This window comes from Rhinopithecus bieti, unplaced genomic scaffold, assembly GCF_001698545.2.
Source record: "Rhinopithecus bieti isolate Rb0 unplaced genomic scaffold, ASM169854v2 scaffold_68895, whole genome shotgun sequence".
Taxonomy (NCBI): domain Eukaryota; kingdom Metazoa; phylum Chordata; class Mammalia; order Primates; family Cercopithecidae; genus Rhinopithecus; species Rhinopithecus bieti.
In genome coordinates, this window is record NW_016826689.1 from 1,053,183 (window position 1) to 1,075,700 (window position 22,518).

General features: G+C 46.7%; 1 protein-coding gene and 1 long non-coding RNA gene across 3 annotated transcripts in view; one reads left to right on the top strand and one right to left on the bottom strand.

Annotated features, from left to right (window-relative positions):
• LOC108523032 (uncharacterized) overlaps nucleotides 1-17,003 on the bottom strand; it is a 57,550-nt gene extending 40,547 nt beyond the window's left edge. Inside the window, exon 1 of the long non-coding RNA XR_001883673.1 lies at nucleotides 16,570-17,003. This is a non-coding gene — a long non-coding RNA (uncharacterized LOC108523032). The remainder of the gene's footprint in view (nucleotides 1-16,569) is intronic.
• LRATD2 (LRAT domain containing 2) lies at nucleotides 16,004-22,069 on the top strand. Of its 2 annotated transcripts, XR_001883672.1 has the most exons (3): nucleotides 16,004-16,467; nucleotides 17,011-18,230; nucleotides 21,024-22,069. XR_001883672.1 is itself a non-coding variant. In XM_017863482.1 (2 exons), the coding sequence occupies exon 2, from the start codon at nucleotides 17,107-17,109 to the stop codon at nucleotides 18,037-18,039; it is 933 nt and encodes a 310-aa protein (XP_017718971.1). In that variant the 5' UTR covers nucleotides 16,004-16,467; nucleotides 17,011-17,106; the 3' UTR covers nucleotides 18,040-22,069. The 2 variants fall into 2 exon arrangements, 1 of the variants encoding a protein (XP_017718971.1); XM_017863482.1 differs by having other exon boundaries at nucleotides 17,011-22,069.
• Nucleotides 22,070-22,518: the final 449 nt, after the last annotated feature.

Consider the following 22,518-nt stretch of genomic DNA (forward strand, 5'->3'; position numbering starts at 1 on the left):
TCAGCCTGGCCAACATAGTGAAACCTCATCTCTACTAAAAATACAAAAATTAGGCCAGGTGCGGTGACTCACGCCTGTAATCCCAGCACTTCGGGAGGTTGAGGTGGGTGGATCACAAGGTTGGGAGATAGGGACCATCCTGGCTAACACAGTGAAACCCTGTCTTTACTAAAAATACAAAAAAAAATTAGCCGGGCGTGGTGGCAGGTGCCTGTAGTCCCAGCTACTCGGGAGCGTGAGGCAGGAGAATGGCGTGAACCCGGGAGGCGGAGCTTGCAGTGAACCGAGATTGTGCCACTGCACTCCAGCCTGGGTCACAGGCGAGACTCTATCTCAACAACAACAACAAAAATACAAAAATTAGCCAGGTGTGGTGGCACATACCTGTAATCCCAGCTACTTGGGACACTGAGGCATGAGAATCTCTTGAACCTGGGAGGGCCAAGGTTGCAGTGTACTGAAATCTCACTGTTGTACTGCAGCCTGGGTACAAGACTTCCTCTCAAAAAAATTAAAAAACAGAAATGTATTTCTTATAGTTCTAGGGGCTGGGAAGTCCAAGATCAAGATGTCGGCAGATTCACTGTCTGGTGAGGACCCACTTCCTGATTCATAGATGGTGGCCTCTCACCTTGTCTTTATATGGTGGATGGTGCAAGGGAGCAATCTTGCTGAAGCCTCTTTTGTAAGGGCACTAATCCCCCTCATAAAGACTCCACTCTCATGATCTGATTACCCTACCCACCCCAGGCCCCGCTTCCTAACACTGTCACATTGGAGATCAGGTTTCAACATACAAATTTTGGTGTAACACAGTCAGCTCATAGCAAGCATGCATGAATGTCATTTTATTATCATTTTTTACTTCATTCCTTTAGTAATTTTTATCTATGGTATTTTACAAAGATATCAGTTTACAAACTATTGGACACTATTAATAAATCAAACAAATAAAATGAACAGCCCTTACTCTTTCCCACAGATAATGTGGAAATCACTTCTCTAAAACCACTACACCATACTTGCTCCCTAACTGATGGGAAGTCTAGGGCCATCAAGATGCACACACACGTATGCATGTGTGTGTCCTGCTCAATTCCCATTTCCTATAGGTTCCATTTCCTCATGATTTTAGCACTGCCCCTGTATATCCAGCCCCATCGGATGAAGACTGCCATTCCCCAAACCCCTCAAGCTATGTGAATTTTGATTTGTCACTTTCTAGCTTCAGAACCTCTTGGCCAAGTCACTCAACCTGTTGCAAGTTCCATTTCCTCCTCTGCAGAATGAAGGTAAAGCCCACCGACCCCGTGCCACTCACTGTGTGGCAACTCAAGTGAAATGACTTACGCCTGCAAAGCACTTAGCACAACACCCGAAACAAGCACTAGCTGTCAATAAAGGGCAGATACAATTATCATGAGGAAAAAAAACGGCAATAAAGAAATTCAGGTAGGAGTGGTGGCTCATGCCTGTAATCCCAGCACTTTGGGAGGCCAAAGTGGGTGGATCACCTGAGGTCAGGAGTTCAAGACCAGCCTGGGCAACATGGTGAAACCAGTGAAACCCTGTCTCTACTAAAAATACAAAAATTAGTGGCCGAGCGTAGTGGCTCAAGCCTGTAATCCCAGCACTTTGGGGAGGCCGACGGCGTTGGGCAGATCATGAGAGGTCAGGGTTCGAGACCACCTGCGCCTAACATGGAAACCCCATCGCTACTAAAAAACACAAAAAACTAGCGGGCGAGGGCGGGCCCCTGTAGTCCCAGCTACTTTTGGGAGGCTTGAGCCAGGAGAATGGCGGGAACCCGGAGGTTTGCGGCTTGCCAGGCAGCGATGATCTGGCCACTGCCACTCCAGCCGGGCGACAGAGTGAGACTCGTCTCAAAAAAAAAAAAAAAAAAAAAAAAAAAATACAAAGAATTAGCCAGCGTGGCGCACACACCTGCCCGAATCCCAGCTACTCAGGAGCGAGGAGGAGAATCGCTTGAACCCGGGGGGCAGATGGTTGCAGTGAGCCAAGATCGTGCCACTGCATTCCAGCCTGGGCAACAGAGTGAGACTCTGTCTCAAAAAAAAAAACAAAAAAAACTTATTAGTCATTCATCAATTCCATCAATGTTTTCAAGAAGGAGCTCCCGACTCTCTGCCAAGCACTAGGAAGGCAAAGGGCTGGTTTTCTCTCAACAAAATTAGACAAATTTCCTCTTCAACTCAGAATGGTTACAGCCCAACCTCTCACCAAAGTCTACAACTGGAGTTAAATTTTAATCCTAACTGATAGGCAGAATAATGCCCCATGGCACTGCAAGATGCCGGATCACCAAGCAAAAATGTAATTATTTTCATTCTGCTCTAGAAACTTAGAAAGGTGAGTGAACTAACACAGTTTAGAAAGATTTTCAATATCCAGTTACAAAAAGGCAGGTTTTATTTAACCTTTGGTTAAACAGAAATCCAGTTAACTAGAGACTTTGCAGGCAGAGTTTTCCTAGTGAATGGCGGTTGGGGTTTGCCGGTGAGTCATTTACATAATGACTCAGGGGGCTGGAGGCACTGGGGCTTGGGGATAACGGAAGAAAAAGGGCAGAGGATGGCTTTGGGAAATGTTGATCTAGTCCTTGAGGATTTGGGCAGAAATTTGTTAATCACTAGGGGAGAGAAATTTGCCTGGTAGGAATGGGAATATTTTTTACCTTGCCAAACTCACAGACCTCTTCACACCCAGGTTGGCGTTGTGTTTACGTGCCTGCAGGGGTGTAGGGATATGGAAGGGAACACTGAAATTTGATTTACTTATCTTTGTTGTCATGCCCCCAATGCTTTAATGGCTCAGACCCTCCCATGGAAATAAATTCATTTGTCCAATTAGGGTCCCCAGATTATTCTCTCTCCACCCTTGTGCTGGACTATCCCTATAAAGAAAATTCTGGTTCCTTTTCCCAGTGGAGCCATCTTCTGTCAATCTGTTCCTGAAATCTGTCTGGGTATGCTGAAATCTAAGCAACTCATCTGAAACCCTGGGGCTAGCTGCTCTGGGTGAAGCACACTCCAGTGAGACCAGGAGGAAGAGGAAAAAGAAACACTTGATCAATGGGTGTATTTGCCTCACCAAGAAGCTCCTTCCTGTTGTTGTCTGTTATATCCCTGGGACAACCATGGCCAGAGAGCGTAGGCACCATATGCAGTGGGCTTGAGGTCAGACCTGCCTGGGTCCATGCCCTGTTGGTTGGCTGATACACATGGGCTGTGGATGGGGACAAGTCCCTCCTGGTGTTTCACTTTCCCCAGCTATAAAATGGGTATGAGCAGAATAACAAAACCTGCCCTGTGAGGTTTAGGGAGGATTAACCAGGTAACACAGTATGTGCCCCAGAATGAATCTTACTACTGTCTCCTAAACAAGGCTTCATCTTTTTGCTGGCTTATGGCTATTCAGAGTGGTGACAGCTACTCTGATTTGCAAAAGTTGAGTAAATATAGCTTTTATACTTACACTTTTGGCTCAGGCTCTACATATCCCTTGTCTGGCATTTCCAACTACTTTTTGTGCCCTAAGACAAAAGCCTCATTCTTTGCCCTCATTAATCCATTACTTCAGAAATGCTTCCTAAACACCTATTAAGTGTTAGTCAAAGTGACCGGCTGTGAGTCTCTACAGGGCAGCAACTGAGCAGAGGTACTCAAGGCAGGTGTTCACTAAGGATTCCTAGAGCTGGGTTGCCAGGCTCAGCTGAGCAGCAGTGTACAGTGAAATACACAGGGCTGCAGCCACAGAGCCTAGGGCAGGGCTCTCACCTTAGAGCAAAGGTAAGTTCTCTCCATATGAAGCAAGAACTTCACCCTTCACTCACACAATCCAGCCAGATCTTTCATTCAGCAAACAGGCAGTTAATGCCCTGTGCAACCAGCCTTAGTAACATCCTTTCTTGAAGTTTGCTGTTTTTAACAGGCCCTTACAAATGTTTAACTGCGTAAAGTTTTTTTTGTTTTGTTTTGTGTGTGTATGTTTCTCCTCCTTAACCCACACTTTACCCTGTCAACTTCTTCCTGGCTCTGGTTAACTCATTTGCTTTGCAAACCTGAGCACATACTTGAAATTCAAAATCACTTCTTGGCCAGGTGCCTGTAATCCCAGCACTTTGAGAGCCCGAGGCAGGCGGATAACTTGAGATTGGGAGTTCGAGATCAGCCTGGCTAACATAGTGAAACCCCGTCTCTACCAAACAATACAAAAATTAGCCGGGCATGATGGTAGGCACTTGTAGTCCCAGCTACTTGGGAAGCTGAGGTGGGAAAATCATTTGAGCCTGGGAGGTGGAGGTTGCAGTGAGCCCAGATTATGCCACTGCACTCCAGCCTGGGTGATGGAGTGAGAACTTGTCTCAAAAAAAAAAAAAAAAAAAAAAAAAAAAAATCCCTCTTGGGGGGGGGGGTTCCCTTAACTCCCCTCCTCCAAAATATGAATTTCAGACTCCTCCAAAGAGAGATCCAGTTACTCCAAAGGTCATTGTTAGGCATGTACCATGAGGAGGCCACTGCGCTGGAGAACGAGGGAGTTATATTGGCGCAATAAAGCCTACGCTCCTAGCGAGACAGGGAATGACAACCAAATGAGCAAACGAAATCACTCTTGTTATCAGTGTTACGCAGCAGACAAAAAGGGCTGAGAACGAGTGAGGGGGGAACCAGCTAGTTAGCAAAGGCCCCTTCACGAACTTAATTTGAGGCATAAAGAACACTAAATATTTAACTTTGAGAAGAGAGAGGTGAAGAGCATGCCAGGTCCAGGAGATGGTCATGTCACGGGCTGAGGTTTTCATGAGCTTGGTATAGGGAGGAAGCCAAGGACTGATGTGGCTCAGTGGGCAACTAGGAGGCTGGCAAGGGATGAGGCTGGCAGGATGGTGAACAGTGAGTCTCATGAACGGACATGAGACTGCAAGGTGATGGCTTCATCACCGTCAAAGAGGCATGTGGAATATGAAGACAAAGAAACTGAGCCATAGCGGTCAATGTCTAGGCCAGATAGGTGGCTGGGGTTACGCCCCCTCCATGGCACTGCCTGAGTCTAACTCTTGGCTCCGCAAATCACTGGCTGCGTGGCCATGGGTGAGATGCTTAAGCTTCTTATGCCTCTGTTTTCTCATTTGTGAAATGAGGATAATGATCATAATGCCTACCTCACAGGTGAGGGTTACATAAATGAATGCATATAAAGCTCTTAGAAAGGTACTAGATAAAGTAAGGATTCAACAAATGTTAGCTGCTTCTATTTATTAGAATTTGTAAATTCTCTATCATCTGAGGTGTAATCCTCAAGCTCCCAGTTCAAAAACCCAGCTGTCAACTCATGGAAAGTAGAGAGTCACATGAACCCAGCCCACAGAGTCAGATACATAAAACCAGACTGCCAGTTTACTGATTAACACAAAGAAACGGAGTTATCAGTTTAATTTGTATTCTCTCTAAGAATGTCCATACAGGCGGCCAGATGCTGTTCAGGAGGTTACTCAGTTGTCAGGAAGACGAACATGCTTGATAATGTTAATGGTGGGTGTCTAGTCAGCTTCATTCAACTTCATTATATACTGGGAATTTCTTCTTCTCAGACCCAACTCTCGAGTTAGTGTGGGGGACTATTTGCTTTACTTAGAAAGCACTGAAGAGCCAGGCGTGGTGGCTCATGCCTGTAATCCTAGCACTTTGGGAGGCCGAGGCGGGCGGATCGCCTGAGCTCAGACCACCCTGGGCAACATGGTGAAATCCTGTCCCTACTAAAATACAAACAAATTAGCTGGGCGTAGTGGCATGCGCCTGTAGTTTCAGCTACTTGGGAGGCTGAGGCAGGAGAATCTCTTGAGTCCCAGAGGCAGAGGTTACAGTGAGCCAAGATAGCGCCACTGCACCCTAGCTTGGGCTACAGAGTGAGACTCTGTCTCAAAAAAAAGAAAAGGGAAAGCACTGAAGACACATTACCCCTGGAGGCCACTTCTATCCTCTTTTTGCTTCTCTTGGAGACTGTTTTTTGGAAAGAGACATTCATTCTTTAGGTATTGTTATGGACAGAATGTTTGTGTCCCCTCAAAATTCACAAGTTGCAATTCTAACCTCCAATGTGTTGCTGTGGACAGCTGATGTGATACCTCAGTTCTTGTCTTCTTCTTTCTTTCTTTTTTTTTTTTTTTGTTTGAGATGGAGTTTTGCTCTTTTACCCAGGCTGGAGTGAAGTGGTATGATCTCAGCTGAGCTCACTGAAATCTCCACAGCTCTCCCACACCCACCCCACCCTGCCACCAGGGTTCAAGCGATTCTCCTGCCTCAGTCTCCTAAGTATCTGGGATTACAGGCGCACGCCACCACGCCTGGCTAATTTTTGTATCTTTAGCAGAAACGGGGTTTCATCATGTTGGCCAGGCTGGTCTCAGACCTCAGGTGATCCACCCCCCTGCCAGTCTCCCAAAGTGCTGGGATTACAGGCATGAGCCACCATACCTGGCTGGTTCTTGTCTTCTTAGTTTAAAATAATTTAAATAAGAGACACACAGCAAAGGAGGTGCAGCACAGAGTAATGTATTGTAAAAGAATATTTTGAAAGTTAAGTGCAGAGGCCAGGCACAATGCCTCATGCCTATAATCCCAGCACTTTGGGAGGCCAACGAGGGCGGATCACCTGAGGTGAGGAGTTCAAGACCAGCCTGGCTAATATGGGGAAACCCTGTCTCTACTAAAAATACAAAAATTAGCCAGGCATGGGGGCGGGCACCTGTAATCCCAGCTACATGGGAAGCTGAGGCAGGAGAATTGCTTGAACCTGGGAGGTGGAGGTTGCAGTGAGCCGAGACCACGCCATTGCACCACCGCACTTCAGCCTGGGCAACAAGAGTGAATCTCTATCTCAAAAGAAAAAAAAAGAAAGTGAAGTGCAGAATGGATAGTGCACCCTGAAAGACAGAGGATTCAGGGTGGGCTGATTGTAAGTATGAGACAGCAAAGACTGGTACTAGGGAGACTCCCTTTATGGGAGTCTTACATGATTATAAAGAGGTGGAAAGAGGTGTTACTAGTAAGCATGTTCTGGATGGTCTTCTGGGTGCTCATGTGCAATAGCTGTTCATGCTTGCTTCTATACCACATGTCTTATTAGCATCTCAAATCTCCACCCAAGGGTGTGTTTTTACTATTATAATGAGCAAAGGGTCAGTACGAGGACAGGTAAAATCAAAATGCCACGCTATCTAGAAGGGAAAGTTCCTACTGGAAGATAGATTTGCTGGAATGTGCCCAATTGCAATGTGAATGCTGAGGCTTATTGTGTTGACTGTAGGGTCACCACAGTTGCTGTGTCTGGAGAACACTGACTACCTATCCTGCCTCATTGGTATTAGGAGGTGAGGCCTCTGGGAGGTTAGTAGGTCACAAGGGTGGAGCTCCCATGAGTGGGATAAGTGCCTTTATAAAAGGGACCCCAGAGAGCTCTCTTGCCCTCTGTCTGGCATGACAGGATGCAACCTGAAGATGGCAGTCTGCAACTCATTAGAATCTAACCATGCTGGCACGCTGATCTCAGATGTCCAGTTTCCAGAATTGTGAGAACTAAATTTCTCTTATTTATAAGCCACCCAGTCTATTGCACTATGTCATAACAGCACAAACTAAGATAGGCATGTTAATGCCTTTGAGAGTTATTGACGTATTCTACGTATATTTGATCTTATTCTTACAGAAAAGACAAGGTCACGGCATCTTTGCCCTCAAAAGTCAAAGAGGTAATATTCTTGAAGATAGAGATGAAGGGTGGAATGGAAATTGCTAGAAGTGGGCTGCCCATTAAAAATATAATGCAAGCCCAAATGCAAACCACAAACATAATCTAAATTTTATAGTGGCCACATTTTAAAAGTAAAAGAAACAAGTGATTTAATTTTAATAATATATTCCATTTAACCAAATAGATTCAAAATTTGTCATTTCAACATGTAATCAATATTTTAAAACTAGTAAGATATTTTACTCTTTTGTATTGTCTTGGAAGTTGGTACGCATTTTGCTTTTATGACATATTTAAGTGCAGACTAGTTACATTGCAGATGCTCAATAGCCACATGTGACCAGTGGCTGCCATGTTGAGCTACAGAGCTGTCATTTCTTGGTGAACTTAGCTGTGTTTCCTGGGCCCAATTTCTTAACCTCTCTGAAATTCAACTGCCTAGTCTATAGTGCCTGGCACATCATTGGCATTTAGTAATTTAGAATTAATTTTCTCATCTGTAAATTAAGAATAATCCTATACCATTAAGATTGTTGTGAGCATAGAGATTGCTCATAAAAAGCCCTTTAATTTATTCATTTAACCATAGCTTATTGAGCCTAGTACATGTCAACCACCATGCTAGGAGCTAAGGATGCCTCCAGTGAACAAACGAAATCTCTGACTTCATAGAGCTTATAGTCCAACTAGGAGAGACAATAAACAAAACAATTTAGCAAATTACACAGAATACTAAAAGGTGATAAGGGAGTAGAATAAGTGATAGATAATAGAGCAGGAAAGATGAGGGGCATGTATGGGAGAACACTTAGAATTTTAAATAGGGTTTTCAGGGAAGACTCACCAAGGTGCTAATATCTGAGTCAAGACTTAAAGGAATGGCTGGGTGCAGTGGCTCACACCTGTAATCCCAGCACTTTGGGAGGCCAAGGTGGGTGGATCACTTGAGGTTAGGAGTTTGAGACCAGCTTGGCCAATGTGGCGAAACCCTGTCTCTACTAAAAATACAAAAATTAGCCAGATGCACACCTATAATCCTAGCTACTCAGGAGGCTGAGGCAGGAGAATCACTTGAACCTGGGAGGCGGAGGTACCTGGGAGGCGGAGGTTGCAGTGAGCCTCTTGGCCACTGCACTGCAGCCTGGGCGACAGAGCAAGACCCTGTTTCAAAAAAAAAAAAAAGACTTAAAGGAGCACTCTATGAAAATATTGGGGAAGAAATTGGGGTGGAGGGGAAGTACTCCAAGCAGAAGGAACAGCCATGGGGGAGAAACAGCAAGTGGCTAGTATGTCTGGAGGTGTAAGTGATGATCAGAGAGGTTATGAAGGAGCAGGGTCATAGGAGCTATTGTAGGAAGTTGGCCCTTCTGCAAGGAAGGTGGGGAGCCATGATAGGGTTTTGAGCAGAGGAGTGACCTAGCTTGGCTCTCAGTCTCACAGGATCCCTGGGGCTACTGTGTTGTGAATACACTTTAGTGGGGTGAGTAATCCATGGAGATCCCATTGCCCCGGGCCAGATAGGAATTGACCAACTGGATTTGTTGAACACTATGTCCTAAGTGCTAGGTGGGTGATCCCCCCACCCACTGGTCCTGCAGAAAGCCACGCTGAAGAAATGCTGTCTTCCTCTCTCATGTCTGAATGCTTCTTCCCTGGAAGCATAAAGAATACCCAAGGAAAGAAAAGGAGGTCAGGTTTGCTCTGCCGAAGTCACTCTCATTATTGACAGCCTTGTCTCTTCTCCGAATATCTCATCCTCTTCTCGCACAAGAAGTGCAAAATAAGATTCTTAGAATTTAGATTATATTTTGAAATCCCCACATTTGGATTTGCAGATATGCCAATATTTGGATTTGTCGAGCTGTAATTTAAGCTGGTCTCTCCCCTGGAACTGCCTGGTGAAATGCATCTTTCATGAGGTTTCTGCAGGAGCCCAGCTACAAGCTCAGACTCCCAAGCACAAATCAAACTCTGGTTCAACATAAACAATATGATGTCAGGGCCTCCTAAAACAGCAGGCCTCCAGCAGGGACTGGCTTCGAAGTCTCCCCACCTATGTACCCTCTTCCAGGAAAGGATTAAAAGCTTCCTCACAGACAATTTAGCTGTAGGATTAATGCATGGAGAGCTGGTTTGGGGTGGGCCGCAGCCTCAGACCCCTTCTCAGGGTACCTGCTTTTTACCCCTACCCACAGGGTAAACTAGCTCTTGCCCAGTCGGCTTCAGAATCTGCTCTGTTGATCTGAGCAAATAAAATGCAGAAGCCAAGGAAAAGGACGTCATTCCACAGCCTCTGGGCTTCCTTCCTTCATCTGAAGGTCAAGTAATAACTCAGCCAAAATGTAAAACTCTTTATGCAGGACTTAAAAGTCAAAGGCAGGCAGGCTGGGAGGGCTAAGGAAAGCAGTTACAGGCCAAGCAGCTCTCAAAGTTGAGACAGGCCCAGGCCTCACCTATTGTGAAGAGTCTGATTTTAAAATAAAAATGAACGCCAAAAGCAGGCTATAATATTTATTGTCCCTTTTACTGGATGGCCCTGTCTATGCAACTGCTGCTGCATGTATAACCTCGCCTGGCAATGGGGGCTTGTTGTAAGAGTGGGGCCTGGACTAAAACATCAATTTCTCTTTGCTCTCCTCCCCCTTCCCTGCTCTATCCTAGCAATATCACCAGCTTCACCCTCATGACAGCCTTTGGCTTAGGGAGGGCAATGACCAAGACAGAGAGGCACCCAAGCAGAGTGACCAGCTGTCCTAGTTTGTCTAGAATGTGGTGTGCCTTTCAGTGCTAAAACCAATAAAGTTCTCGGCCAACTGAGAGATGTTGGTCACTCAGACCTTTCAGTTTCTGGCTAAGCAAACAAACATATATGCTGGCGTTCCCTGAGGCTGCTTGTCAGTGCGAAAAACAGACTCGGAAGCAGCCAGGTTTGGATTCGAATGCAGCCTCTCCCCTTACAGTGGGCAAGATTCATATTGACCTCCCTGGGCCTTTGTATTCTTATTTGGGAAATGTCAACAATAGGACTGATAGAGGGATTTAGTAAGAGGATGCCCACAATAAATGGTTACCTTTTTATTCCCCATTACAAAATCTTATCTAGGCCAGTTGTGGTGGCTCAGGCCTGTAATCCCAGCACTTTGGGAGGCCCCGGCAGGCAGATCATGAGGTCAGGAGTTTGAGACCAGCCTGGCCAACATGGTGAAACCCCATCTCTACTAAAAATACACACCTGTAGTCACAGTTACTCGGGAGGCTGAGGCAGGAGAATCACTTGAATCCAGGAGGTGGAGGTTGCAGTGAGCTGAGATCGCGCCACTGCACTCCAGCTGGGTGACAGAATGAGATTCTCTCTCAAAAAAAAAAAAAATCATTATTTTCATTTAAAATCATTACCACGGAGTGTCAATAATGCCTGGCATCTACACAGCCTTTAGGATTTACAAGGTGCTTCCATATAGAGGGTTTCATCTGAGGATTCACAAGTGAGGCAAACAGTATCATCAGCCTCCTTTAGAGTTTGGAAAATGAAGCCGGGAGTGGAGAAGAGACATATCGGAGGTTATGCAGTTGGCAAACAGGATTAGCCCAGGTCACCTGGCTCCATTTACTATTGCTTACCTCTAACAGTCACAACAAAACCCCAGTAGTGAATCAGAGGTGCAGGTAAAGCTGAGGATTTCCCACTGTAAGGAAGGTGTGGAGGAAGCTGTTTCCCAGCAAACTCGCTCAACTCCTTGCTGCTGCCATGACCCTGGGGCCCAGCCTAGGGAACAGGCAGAGTTCCAGATTGCCTAATCAGATCATTCTGCCCTCATGCTCCCGTTTTGTACTTTCTTGGAGCAAGTCATTTAAACTGAGATCGCCACCACACCTGCAGAGTCAGGGCCGATGCTTTGTCAGGTAGAAACGTCAATTCTCAATTATTCCCCACTGGTCTAGACAGGAGTACTATGAGAGTGACTAACTGGCATTCAACGCAACTTGTTTTTATTGAGTGCCTCCTCCGAAGAGGTGTGTGGGATGTGACACTTGGGTCACTGTTGGGGGGATGAAGCTGCAGTATCCAACTAATATTTCTTTTTCGAACTGCTGCTCTTGAGGAAGGCGTTTTCCCAGCCTGTCCTTTGCTTTCCTCCAGCCTCCATCTGCCTGGGGTGTCTTTCCTCCCACAGCCCGGGCCTCTGCAGGACCTGCTTCCTTTCTCACTCCTGCAGTCCATTTCCTGTAGGGCAGCTGTCTGGATGCCCTTAGACCCAAAGGCTCACCCACCTTTCTACCTGCATCTCCTATCATAGCTACACTCAATCACTGTGCTCTGGTCACAACTGTAGTCTTTTCTTTTTCCTAAACACTTCCAGTCTTTTCCCCCTCTAACCTTTGCTCTTGGTCTTCCCTCTGGAGGTAATATTAAGGCTGGCTCCTCATCCTTCAAGTCTCTGCTCAATTCTATTTCCTCAGGAGACCTTCGCTGACCATCTAAACCCAAGTAGGCCACCCCTGTCACCCTCTCCTTACTGACAGCTATTCAATCCCATTTCCCTACGTTATCTTCTTCATGACCCTGCTCTCTCTCTCTCAGATATTTCCATTGATCCATTCACTTATTTATCATTTGCCTCCTCCCATCAACATGTAAATGCCGTAAGAGCAGGGACATTTTTTGCTACATCCACAACTGTATCCTTGGAGTCTGATAAACCCAGACACTCAAATATTTGTTAAATATTGTAGAATCTGTTGGACTCTATTTAAAACAAAGAAGTTAAAATCATGGGCCTGGGTGGCCACAGTGGCTCACACCTCTAATCCCAGCACTTTGGGAGCCCAAAGTGGGCAGATCACCTGAGGTCAGGAGTTCAAAACCATCCTGGCCAACATGGCAAAACCCCATCTCTACTAAACTTATAAAAAAATTAGCCCAGTGTGGTGGCGGGCGCCTATAGTTCCAGCTACTTGGGAGGCTGAGGCATGAGAATCGCTTGAACCAGGGAGGTGGAGGTCGCAGTGAGCCAAGATCACGCCAATGGATTCCAGCCTGGGCGACACAGTGAGACTCCATCTCAAACAAACAAACAAAATGAAAAGCATGGGCCTGGAAGTAAAGTGGTCTTGTGTAATCTTTCTTTCCACCAGCTGGGAGAAGTCGTGGCCTCTCTAAACTTTCTTCTCCTTTATAAAAGAATCAAGAGCTCACTCCATGGGAGTTATTATTTTTAGAGTTGTGTTTCCCCCATGAGCTCAAGACCCTGTTGGCAGGCACTTTGTCATTAATCTCTGTATCCACTGTGCCTTGAAACATCACCTTACTGCCCCAGCATCCTCTATTTCTTATTACAGGACATGTCACAGTGTCCCAAAGAGTCTATTTATTTCTGTCTCCTCCAATATGGTGACCACCTGGGGACATGAACATCTAAGAAACCTAGCACGGTGCCCATTGTAGAATTGGATGCACAGCAATTAGGACTAGCAGGCACCTAGTATGTCTTCATGAAATGTATTTTGAACCAAGTCCTCTTTAGAAAAGACATGAATAAACATATTAATTAGAATATGAATTTTAATCCCTGAATTAGAGAATAATACCAGATAGTATATGATCATGTGCTGAGTTACACATATTCAGGTAATAAAAAGTGTAGTACAGATATTGGATGGCAAAGGTGGCCAACAGAGCTTCCTGGACCAGGCAAGAGACCTAGGTAGGTGAGGTATGGGAGATGGGAACCGGATCCAACTGGAGATTATATTTCACCTGCAAGGTAACTACCACTTCTCTCCAGCAATTTGTTGCCATCCTGGAACATGGGTCTGATTGTCTCATATCTTTATTTTATTTTATTTAGAGATAGAGTCTCACTCTGTCGCCCAGACTGGAGTGCAGTGGCGCGATCTCGGCTCACTGCAACCTCTGCCTCCTGGTTTCAAGCGATTCTCCTGCCTCAGCCTCCCAAACAGCTGGAATTACAGGCGTGCCCCACCACGCCTGGCTACTGATTTTGTATTTTTAGTACAAATGGGGTTCACCATGTTGGCCAGGCTGGTCTCGAATTCCTGACCTCAAGAGATCCACCCGCTTTGGCCTTCCAAAGTGCTGGGATTACAGGCGTGAGTCACAACGCCCAGTCAAGTCCCATATCTTTATAGATTTTTCAAATGAAACTGGAAATGTGAATATTTTAATGATATCTCCCAAGTTTTCAAATTGTTGACAACAAGCTTAAATTTATTAAACAACTATTTGAGATGAACAAAGCATGTTTGAGAGCCATGTTGTAATCTCTGACCAAGTATTCTAGGTGACAAGATGGATGTTGAACCCTCAGCAGGCATTAATGGAAGAATCTACACTAGAGGCCAGCTATCAAAAGGCAACATTTCTTCACTCACTCACTCACTTACTGCCCCATAAAACCAGGAAGCAATTCTTGACCTATGGCCAAATTTCCCCGTAAGGCATCCATCAAGCATTTATTGAGAACCCACTCAGTTCCAGGCATTCAGATATAAATTGGATCAGGGCTTGTTCCCTCTGAGACTTTACAGTTGGTCAGTTCAAGATATGTTGTTGAGTCACTATTGTGCACCTGAGAACAGCTCATCGAGACAAAAGGAGACACACCTAGACAGCCAGGCATTGCTTCCTCACCCACCAGATCTCTGACCTAGAGTGCCAGTAGCAAATTGTCAAACTACTGTGTCCTCTCAGCTCAATTCTTCCATTCCCAGCCATCCCAGTAGCACCTACGAGCAAAATGGCCTCCCAGATCAGACAGTAGCAGAGGTCTCCCAATCTGATGAACATGGGATGACCAGCCATAATCTCTATAAGCCTAACTCTTGTCTATAATATGGTGATCATATGATGGCAGCAAATATCACTCAGATAACAGCAGCCCCCACACCATTTGCTATCAAAAGGACTGGGGTATGGTGGACTCATTCAGTCACATGTGCCTGAGGCCAGCCAGTCGGAAATTATTGAAACAGAATCTCACAGCACACAGTAGTCTCATGTTGATCTAACTTATACTGTGATGTCAGACTTGCCGAAGGACTAATTTCTATCACAGCCCTGCCAATATTGATTGCTTGGACTCAAAATTACATAAGTAGATTGATTTTTATTTTTTTCTCCCAAACTGGAAAGGATCACAGCAGTGCTAGTATATTCCCGTTTCCACTGGCTGGTTATACACGCTGGAAAAAATTAGTTAAAAGAAAGCAATGGAAGACAGAGTTCAGGTCTTGAATTGCATTCTTAAGTCCCCCACAAATAAGTCTGGGTGCTTGCAGTTGTGCCTAAACTTGTTTATTGTAAACAGAGCTGTTAATCTTCCACCCCTACCCGACCCATTATTTAAAAAATATAAACAGCAACAACACCACCACCACTTTGGTAGCCTACATTTAGGTAAAAGAAACGAAACCAGTGGGGAGGTGGAAGTGTCCTTTTGTGGTGGAGGTTAGTAGGCAGTACTGGTCTCCTGTCACTTCTCTAAGTCAACAGGAAGGAAATATATGCACCAGGGGCCTCTGCTAATTTGTTTCTAATTTAAGGACAATTAGGCAATTCCTACATCCCCTAACCGCACCCCCCACCAAAAAAAAAAAAAAAAAAAAAGGCAGTCAGAGCTGCATGCTTTCTCTCACAGTCCAACGAACTGGTACCCCTCTGGAAATAACGGAGGTTATGAACTTTGTACTAACTTCCAGGGACATCTAATAAATAGAGCGGTGGTCTTGGGACCCAGTCTTCGTTCTGTGTTACACTGTTTCCTTTCTGTGATTTTCTTTTCTACCCCAAAGTTTCCCACTACTAACTCTGAAAACATATTTAAGATAAAGCACTCTTCGAGCTGTCCTAGTAAAGAATCCTTTCTTGTGACCTTTAGGGCAAGAAATATGTTCCAGGAAAGAAAAGAAACGACTGTTCCTCCGTCTCCAGCTACTCTGGGAAAAAAGAGGTGAAAGGGAAAAGGTGCAAACACCAAACTCTCCTTCCCTTTCTCATTTCCACACTGGCAAGTTGTGTTTGCCTTCTAACTTCTCCCGGAAAGCAAGCGGAGCTCACAGCGCCAACCCTAGCCAGCGGGTGGATTATTTACCGGGGCATTTAAACCCGCTCTGGCGCGGGGGCGTGGCCGGGCGGAGCCCCGCTGCCTGACTGGGCGGGGAGGGGGGGGCGGGGATCCCGGCGGCTCGGCGCAATGTGAAAAAGACCCGAGCTCGGGGAGTGAGCGCCTGTCTCTTTAAATGCCACGGGCTGCACTCCCGCCCGGGAGCCGGGAGCCGGGAGCCGGATCTACAATCCCGTCCCTCCAGCTCCGGTGCTTGTTGCTCGCCCGGCCCGAGCGGGAGCTGTTGCCGCCCGGCTGCGAGGCTGCGGTCTTCTCCTCCTCGCGCCCCACCTCCCCTGAGAGCTGGCTGAGGAGGTGCAGCAGCCCCAGCTGGCGGGAGGAGGCGCGGTGTGAACAGGGATTGCCCCCCGCCTTCAAGTATCGGGGCGCTACGCAGCCGCTGGGGAAAGACATGCCCCCAGTCTACCCGCTGCGCTGTCCTCTGCCCAGCCTTGCTGCCGCCCCCGCCGGGAGAGGAGGGACTGCGGAGTCTACACCTTCGAACTCGCCCTAGAAGTCTCGGGGCGCGGCAGGGAGCCCTTCCCCAGGCCCCACGGCCTCCACCTCTCCGCGGGTGAGTTTGCGCAGGTAACCCGAGCCTGAGGACGGGCGCGGGGGAAGGGCAGGCGAGCCGGGAGGAGGTAGCGCTGCAGGTGAGCCAGGTAGGGTGACTCACCTGTCCAGGTCGCGCTCTGAAATCCTCGCTTTTTTCTCTGGGGATGGATGCGTTGGTGGGGAGGAGGCGTCCCAGGGGCTAGTTAGGGCCCGAGGGTGGGAGGGGAAGTTAACAGAGGAGGGGGGATTGGAGTAAAGTTTCTCTTTCCTTTCCTCTTCCTGTCCAAGCTTGGCAGGTAGGGCGCAGGCGGAAGCTGTAGAAGCTGCTGATGCAATGGGTTTTGCCAGGGCTAGGCGAAGGGCTGGGGACAGGGAGAACTGGAGTTGCCCAGTCTCCTGTGACCGTGACCTTAGAGGTGGAGAAACGAGGGAAAGCTCGCTACATCCGAAACTCCCCCTAAAATGGCTCCAGGTGCTGAGCCCCCACCGGTTCTTTTCGGAATAAAACGCCCTTTTCACGGAGGGGCTCCTACATGGCTTTCTTGCCTTCCTCTCCCAACAGGTGGCTTCAGCCCCTGTCCGGGGACCTGTGCAAATGACCCCAGAGGTGGTTTCGCTTTCTCCCCTCGCGGCGGTGTGAACGTGTGTCCGCAGCGTGATGGGCAACCAGGTGGAGAAATTGACCCACCTAAGTTACAGGGAAGTTCCCACGGCCGACCCGACTGGCGTGGACCGGGACGACGGGCCCCGCATTGGGGTCTCCTACATTTTCTCCAATGACGATGAGGACATGGAGCCGCAGCCGCCGCCTCAGGGGCCAGATGGCGGCGGCTTCCCCGACGGTGGGGACGGGCCACCGCCGCCCCAGCCGCAGCCCTACGATCCGCGGCTGCACGAGGTGGAATGCTCCGTGTTCTACCGGGACGAATGCATCTACCAAAAGAGCTTCGCTCCGGGCTCGGCGGTGCTGAGTACCTACACACCGGAGAACCTGCTCAACAAGTGCAAGCCAGGCGACCTGGTGGAGTTCGTGTCGCAGGCTCAATACCCGCACTGGGCTGTATATGTGGGTAACTTCCAGGTGGTGCACCTGCACCGGCTGGAGGTGATTAACAGCTTCCTGACTGACGCCAGCCAGGGCCGTCGCGGCCGCGTGGTCAACGATCTGTACCGCTACAAGCCGCTAAGCCCCAGCGCTGTAGTGCGCAACGCGCTGGCGCACGTGGGCGCCAAGGAGCGCGAGCTGAGCTGGCGCAACTCAGAGAGTTTCGCCGCCTGGTGCCGCTACGGCAAGCGCGAGTTCAAGATCGGCGGCGAACTGCGCATTGGCAAGCAGCCCTACCGGCTGCAGATTCAGCTGTCGGCGCAGCGCAGCCACACGCTGGAGTTCCAGAGTCTAGAGGACCTGATCATGGAGAAGCGACGCAACGACCAGATCGGGCGCGCGGCCGTGCTTCAGGAGCTCGCCACGCACCTGCACCCAGCGGAGCCGGAGGAGGGCGACAGCAACGTGGCGCGGACTACGCCGCCTCCCGGGCGCCCCCCTGCGCCCAGCTCCGAGGAGGAGGACGGAGAGGCAGTGGCACACTGATGGGCGAGCTGAGCGCAGAGCTGCGAAGGGGAACTGTTTGCAGTAGCAGCCGCTGCCCCCTTTCTCCCTCTCTTCCTCCCTCTTTGCCACCGTCTGGGCCCCATCTGGGATTCCTGGGCCCTTTGGAAAAGAGTTGGTGAAATGCGCAGCCGGCTGTGGACTGGGGAGGAGGAAGGGGACAGAGGGAGCAGGTAGGAAACACTTTAGTTGGGGGGTGGGGCGTCTCTCTCTGGCCCCCTAAGTGTGTCGTCCTCTCCGCGGTGGGGCAAACTGTGGACTTGCCTGGCTCTTAAACCTTGGTAGATCTGGGTTTATAATCGGCCATTCTTAAGCACGTGGGGTTGGGGAAAAGTTCGGAGTACCCATTACTGCCATTGCTTCCTATCCTGGGCTTGGAAGAATCCTGGTACAAAGGCCAGAGTGGGTTTGTGGAGTCGCCACCGCGGGACTAGCACGAAAGCTGCTTATCTGCTTTGGCCGAGCTGAGCTGTATATGGGATCCAGGGTGGCTGGGGTGATTTATTTTATGGGATTCCTGGAGCGCAGGGCTGGTGAATCCATGACAGGGTCTGGGAGCAGCAGACCAAAACCACAACAGTCTCCTATTAAGTGTAACAAATAGTTAAGCAAACTCGGGCTACAAAGACTTTGCTACCTCCCTCCTCCACAACCCCCAAGTAGTCTTCTGGAGCTGGCTCTTAGCTGAGGCTCCTGCTACCTCCTGCTCCACCCGCCCCTTCCTAGGTTAAAAGTAAATCATTGTCAAGGGCCAGCCAGGAGAAGATTTCAATTAAGGTTCTGTTCTGCTGCCTTTGTTTCTCCCCTGCTGTTGTAGGCACTTACAGCTGCGTTGTTATGAAAGGAGGGAATAGCCCTTTGTGTCTTTGATCTAATTAAACCTGCTCGGCTGTGTTCATCCGCAGGGCAGGCCACAGATAGGGTTGGCTGTGCCACTCCATAAAGTATCTATTGTGGAAGCAGCCAAAAAGGACTGCCCTGGCAGGAATTGGTTAATCTCTCCTTCCACTCCCTTTCCTGAATAGTGAAGGGAGCCCTTTTAAAACAGGGCTTTGGTGGTAATCCTGTGATTTTTTTTTTTCTTCCCCCATCCCTTCACTGGCCCATCCCTCTCACCCTCGCTTTTGTTCTGGTGGTGGGTAAAAAATCTTACGCTGAACACGTATTTCAATGGTAAGATACTTCTTTTGCTATCCACACTTGATGCAATTTAATTCAAGGTGCAAGGTCTTGTACTGCAGCAGTCTCCTTATTGCTTGGAGAACACCTCCTTCGGAGCCCTTTGTTAAATAAGAGGGGCGACGTTGATCATAGATGCCACCTGGTTAGTCAGCACCGAATCTGACTTTGGTGACAGTCCTAAAGCACAGTTGGTGATTGTGAGATCTGTTAGCGGCAGGCTGAGCAAATACTACTTGGTTTTGCTTAGTATGAGATACTACTATTTGCTTAGTATGAGATTTTTTTCCAGCCTGTCTCAAACTCCTGTGAGATCTTCAATGATATGTGCCCTGATTTGCAGCATAGCTTCTCTGCTATTGCCATTGCTGCCTCAAAAGTTGAGTGAATTTTGAGGTGTCTTTTTTTCCCTCTTAGGAGTCATTATAAACTACTCTGTACAAGTCATTTTGTGATATGATTCTTAACAGTTGGAATAGAATCATAGTTGAGTGGTCCACAGCCATGGCTATCCTCAGGCCTGTTGCCTGGAGATCTCTAAGTTAAGGCAACAAGACTTAAAGGATTTTCTAGTATACGTGTTTCACACATGGATGTTGAGGCCATAGTCTTTAATAGCTTGGATCTTTGTAGCACCTCAACATGAAAGGGCATTAGCTGCATTTCCTGTTTTTAGAGTGATCACCAAACAGATCTTGCCACTTTGATTGTTAAAAATGAACCACATTCTAGCCCTGGTCTGGGACTTTGGAGGGAGATGAATTTCTTGTTGGTAATGTAAATCTAGTGTCCATATTTAATACTCTCTTTGCTCATGGAATAGAACAAGATAAACATGGGTTAAGACATTTAGGAGAACCTGCTATATCTGACAGATTTGGATTTTCTTTCATGCTTAACACAGTAGTGAAAATAGAAGGTAGGCCGGGCACAGTGGCTCATGCCTGTAATCCCAGCACTTTGGGAGGCGAGGTGGGTGGATCACCTGAAGTCAGGAGTTGAGAGGTCATCCTGGCCAACATGGTGACACCCTGTCTCTTCCACAAATACAGAAAATTAGCTGGGCATGGTGAGCAGGCACCTGTAATCCCTGCTCCTTGGGAGCCTGAGGCAGGAGAATTGCTTGAATCTGGGAGGCAGAGGTTGCAGTCAGCCAAGATGGCACCACTGCATTCCAGCCTGGGCAGCAGAGCGAGTAGTAATGACCACTGTGTAGACAAGTGGGAGGGAAGAATAGAATGGCACTGTCCAGCTCTGGGCTAGCCAGATCATTTTGCAACTCCCCCACCGTCTCCTTCCTCTGTCCCAGAATGGCAAGTGATGTATGGTCGGTCGCACTGAAGTATAGCAGTGACTGTTATAAGCAAACTGCTCTAAGAGATCTCAACTTGAAGGAAGAGCTCCTACAAAATCCACATCAGTAGTAGCATATTGAAAACCTCTAGAGAAGAGGTTTTCAATAAAAGGGCTTGAAAATGAACTAGAATAGGCAAATAGATCTCTTCAGATGCTGCTTTCCCATGTAATGCAAGCGTTTCTACAGGGTACCAGAGGTGTGAAAAATGTGACACTTAAGAACAGTGATTTTTATTGGGAATTTTCTTAGGGTTATAACCCTTAAAGCAACAACCAATTAGTAACAGCTACGGGAAAGGGGAATGAATCAACTCTTGGTTCTTTCCTCAAGACGGCAGTGTTGTGGATAAGTGCGTTTTTAATGCCCTGGCAATGGCTACATTTGACACTAGAAAAAATAAACATATTTAATAATTTTTGTTTCTCCTTAGGAATAAGACTTTAGAACTGTTTTGTACTGTGAATTACGGATGCTCTTTGAAGGAAAGAAATATCGATTCTAATGTTCTTCAGAAGCTGGCAGGGATAAGCAGGACATCGACTGGAACATATGCTAAATGAAAGCAGACAAATTTCTATTTTCTTACCTGAGCAAATATTTTATTGAAACGCTTCTGTATGTCAAAGGAGTCCACAACTTCAGCTACACAACTTTTTGTATTGAAAGAACTCATACTTTTTGTAGCTTTTATTTCACATTTAATTTAAAATGACTTTTAGCACTAAAATGCCTAGAAGATTTTACTCCAGACCTATAAGGAAATGTTTAGTTTTATGAAAATGACAAGTCAGTGGTTAAACTTCTCATGTCTTTGGTGCTTTGGCCCTAATAGCACTGGACAACTCCACGACCACATGGAAACATATTTTTGGAAGCAAAACTTTAATTTTGTATAATGTATGCTATGGAGAGCTAAGAAAATTTAAGGACTACTTGTTTTCTTTTTTTTTTTCTTAATAAAATGGAATCCACTGTGTTGAAGACTCTTAATATCATGTGCTTGTCTAACCATTTTTTGTTTTATAAATTAGAATAAAATCTAGTTGTGATTATGGTCATCAGATGAATTTGGAAAGCTACACTTGTGAAATGTTTTTTAAATCAGAGTAACTATAAACTGATTCAGCTTTTCGTTAAGCTTTGTTCTTGGCTGTAATACTTGTGACTCATGAAGAATTATGTTGACAAACAGGATAAATTCCACATGTATTTTATTTCCCAGTGAGTTGTATAAACTTTATTTTTGTTGAAGGTTGTATGTTAAATCAATGTTACATTCTTATATCACTTCTTGAGAAGGAAGTTCCGATTTGAAATTGTATCATTTCCTTCAAAATGAAGGGCAGTGCTTAAATAAAAGATTGATAATATCTTTTAAGCCATTTCCTCTTCACTATGTCTTATTAAAATAAAACCTGTCAGGATCTTTTGAAAAAGTGCTATGAGGGTTTCCAATAAACCATCTATTAGAGTTCACTGGATTTATTTATTTTTTTCCACTTGAATACCCCTTTTCTGACATTTTTGGTCCAAATTCAAGCTACTCAGTTTACTATAATTTCTCTGAGAATATTAGTGTGCATCACCTTTGTACTGCACAGTAAACATTTTGCTGAATTCATTTAGTGACTGAAAACCCTGCATCTGCTTTGTGAAAATCACTTATTGCTAGACTATCAGTGTTCATGAAAAATGTCTTATGAACATAAATTTCCAATACATAGTGGTTTTTCAGAATCCATGCAAAATTGCTGGAAGCCACACCCATGGAATCTACATGGGGGAGTCTAGTAACCCACCGGGAATCTGTGTTGCATCTTAAGTGGCTTCAGAGTTCCAGATGAAGGGAACATATTTGCCACATAATTACAGAAAATGGGTGAACACAGTCACATGGCACTGTTGGCATGATAAGGGACGCAGGT

What these genes read in the sequence shown, in the direction of transcription:
- LRATD2 (XM_017863482.1), top strand. Translation starts at nt 17,107, where the DNA reads ATGGGCAACCAGGTGGAGAAATTGACCCACCTAAGTTACAGGGAAGTT.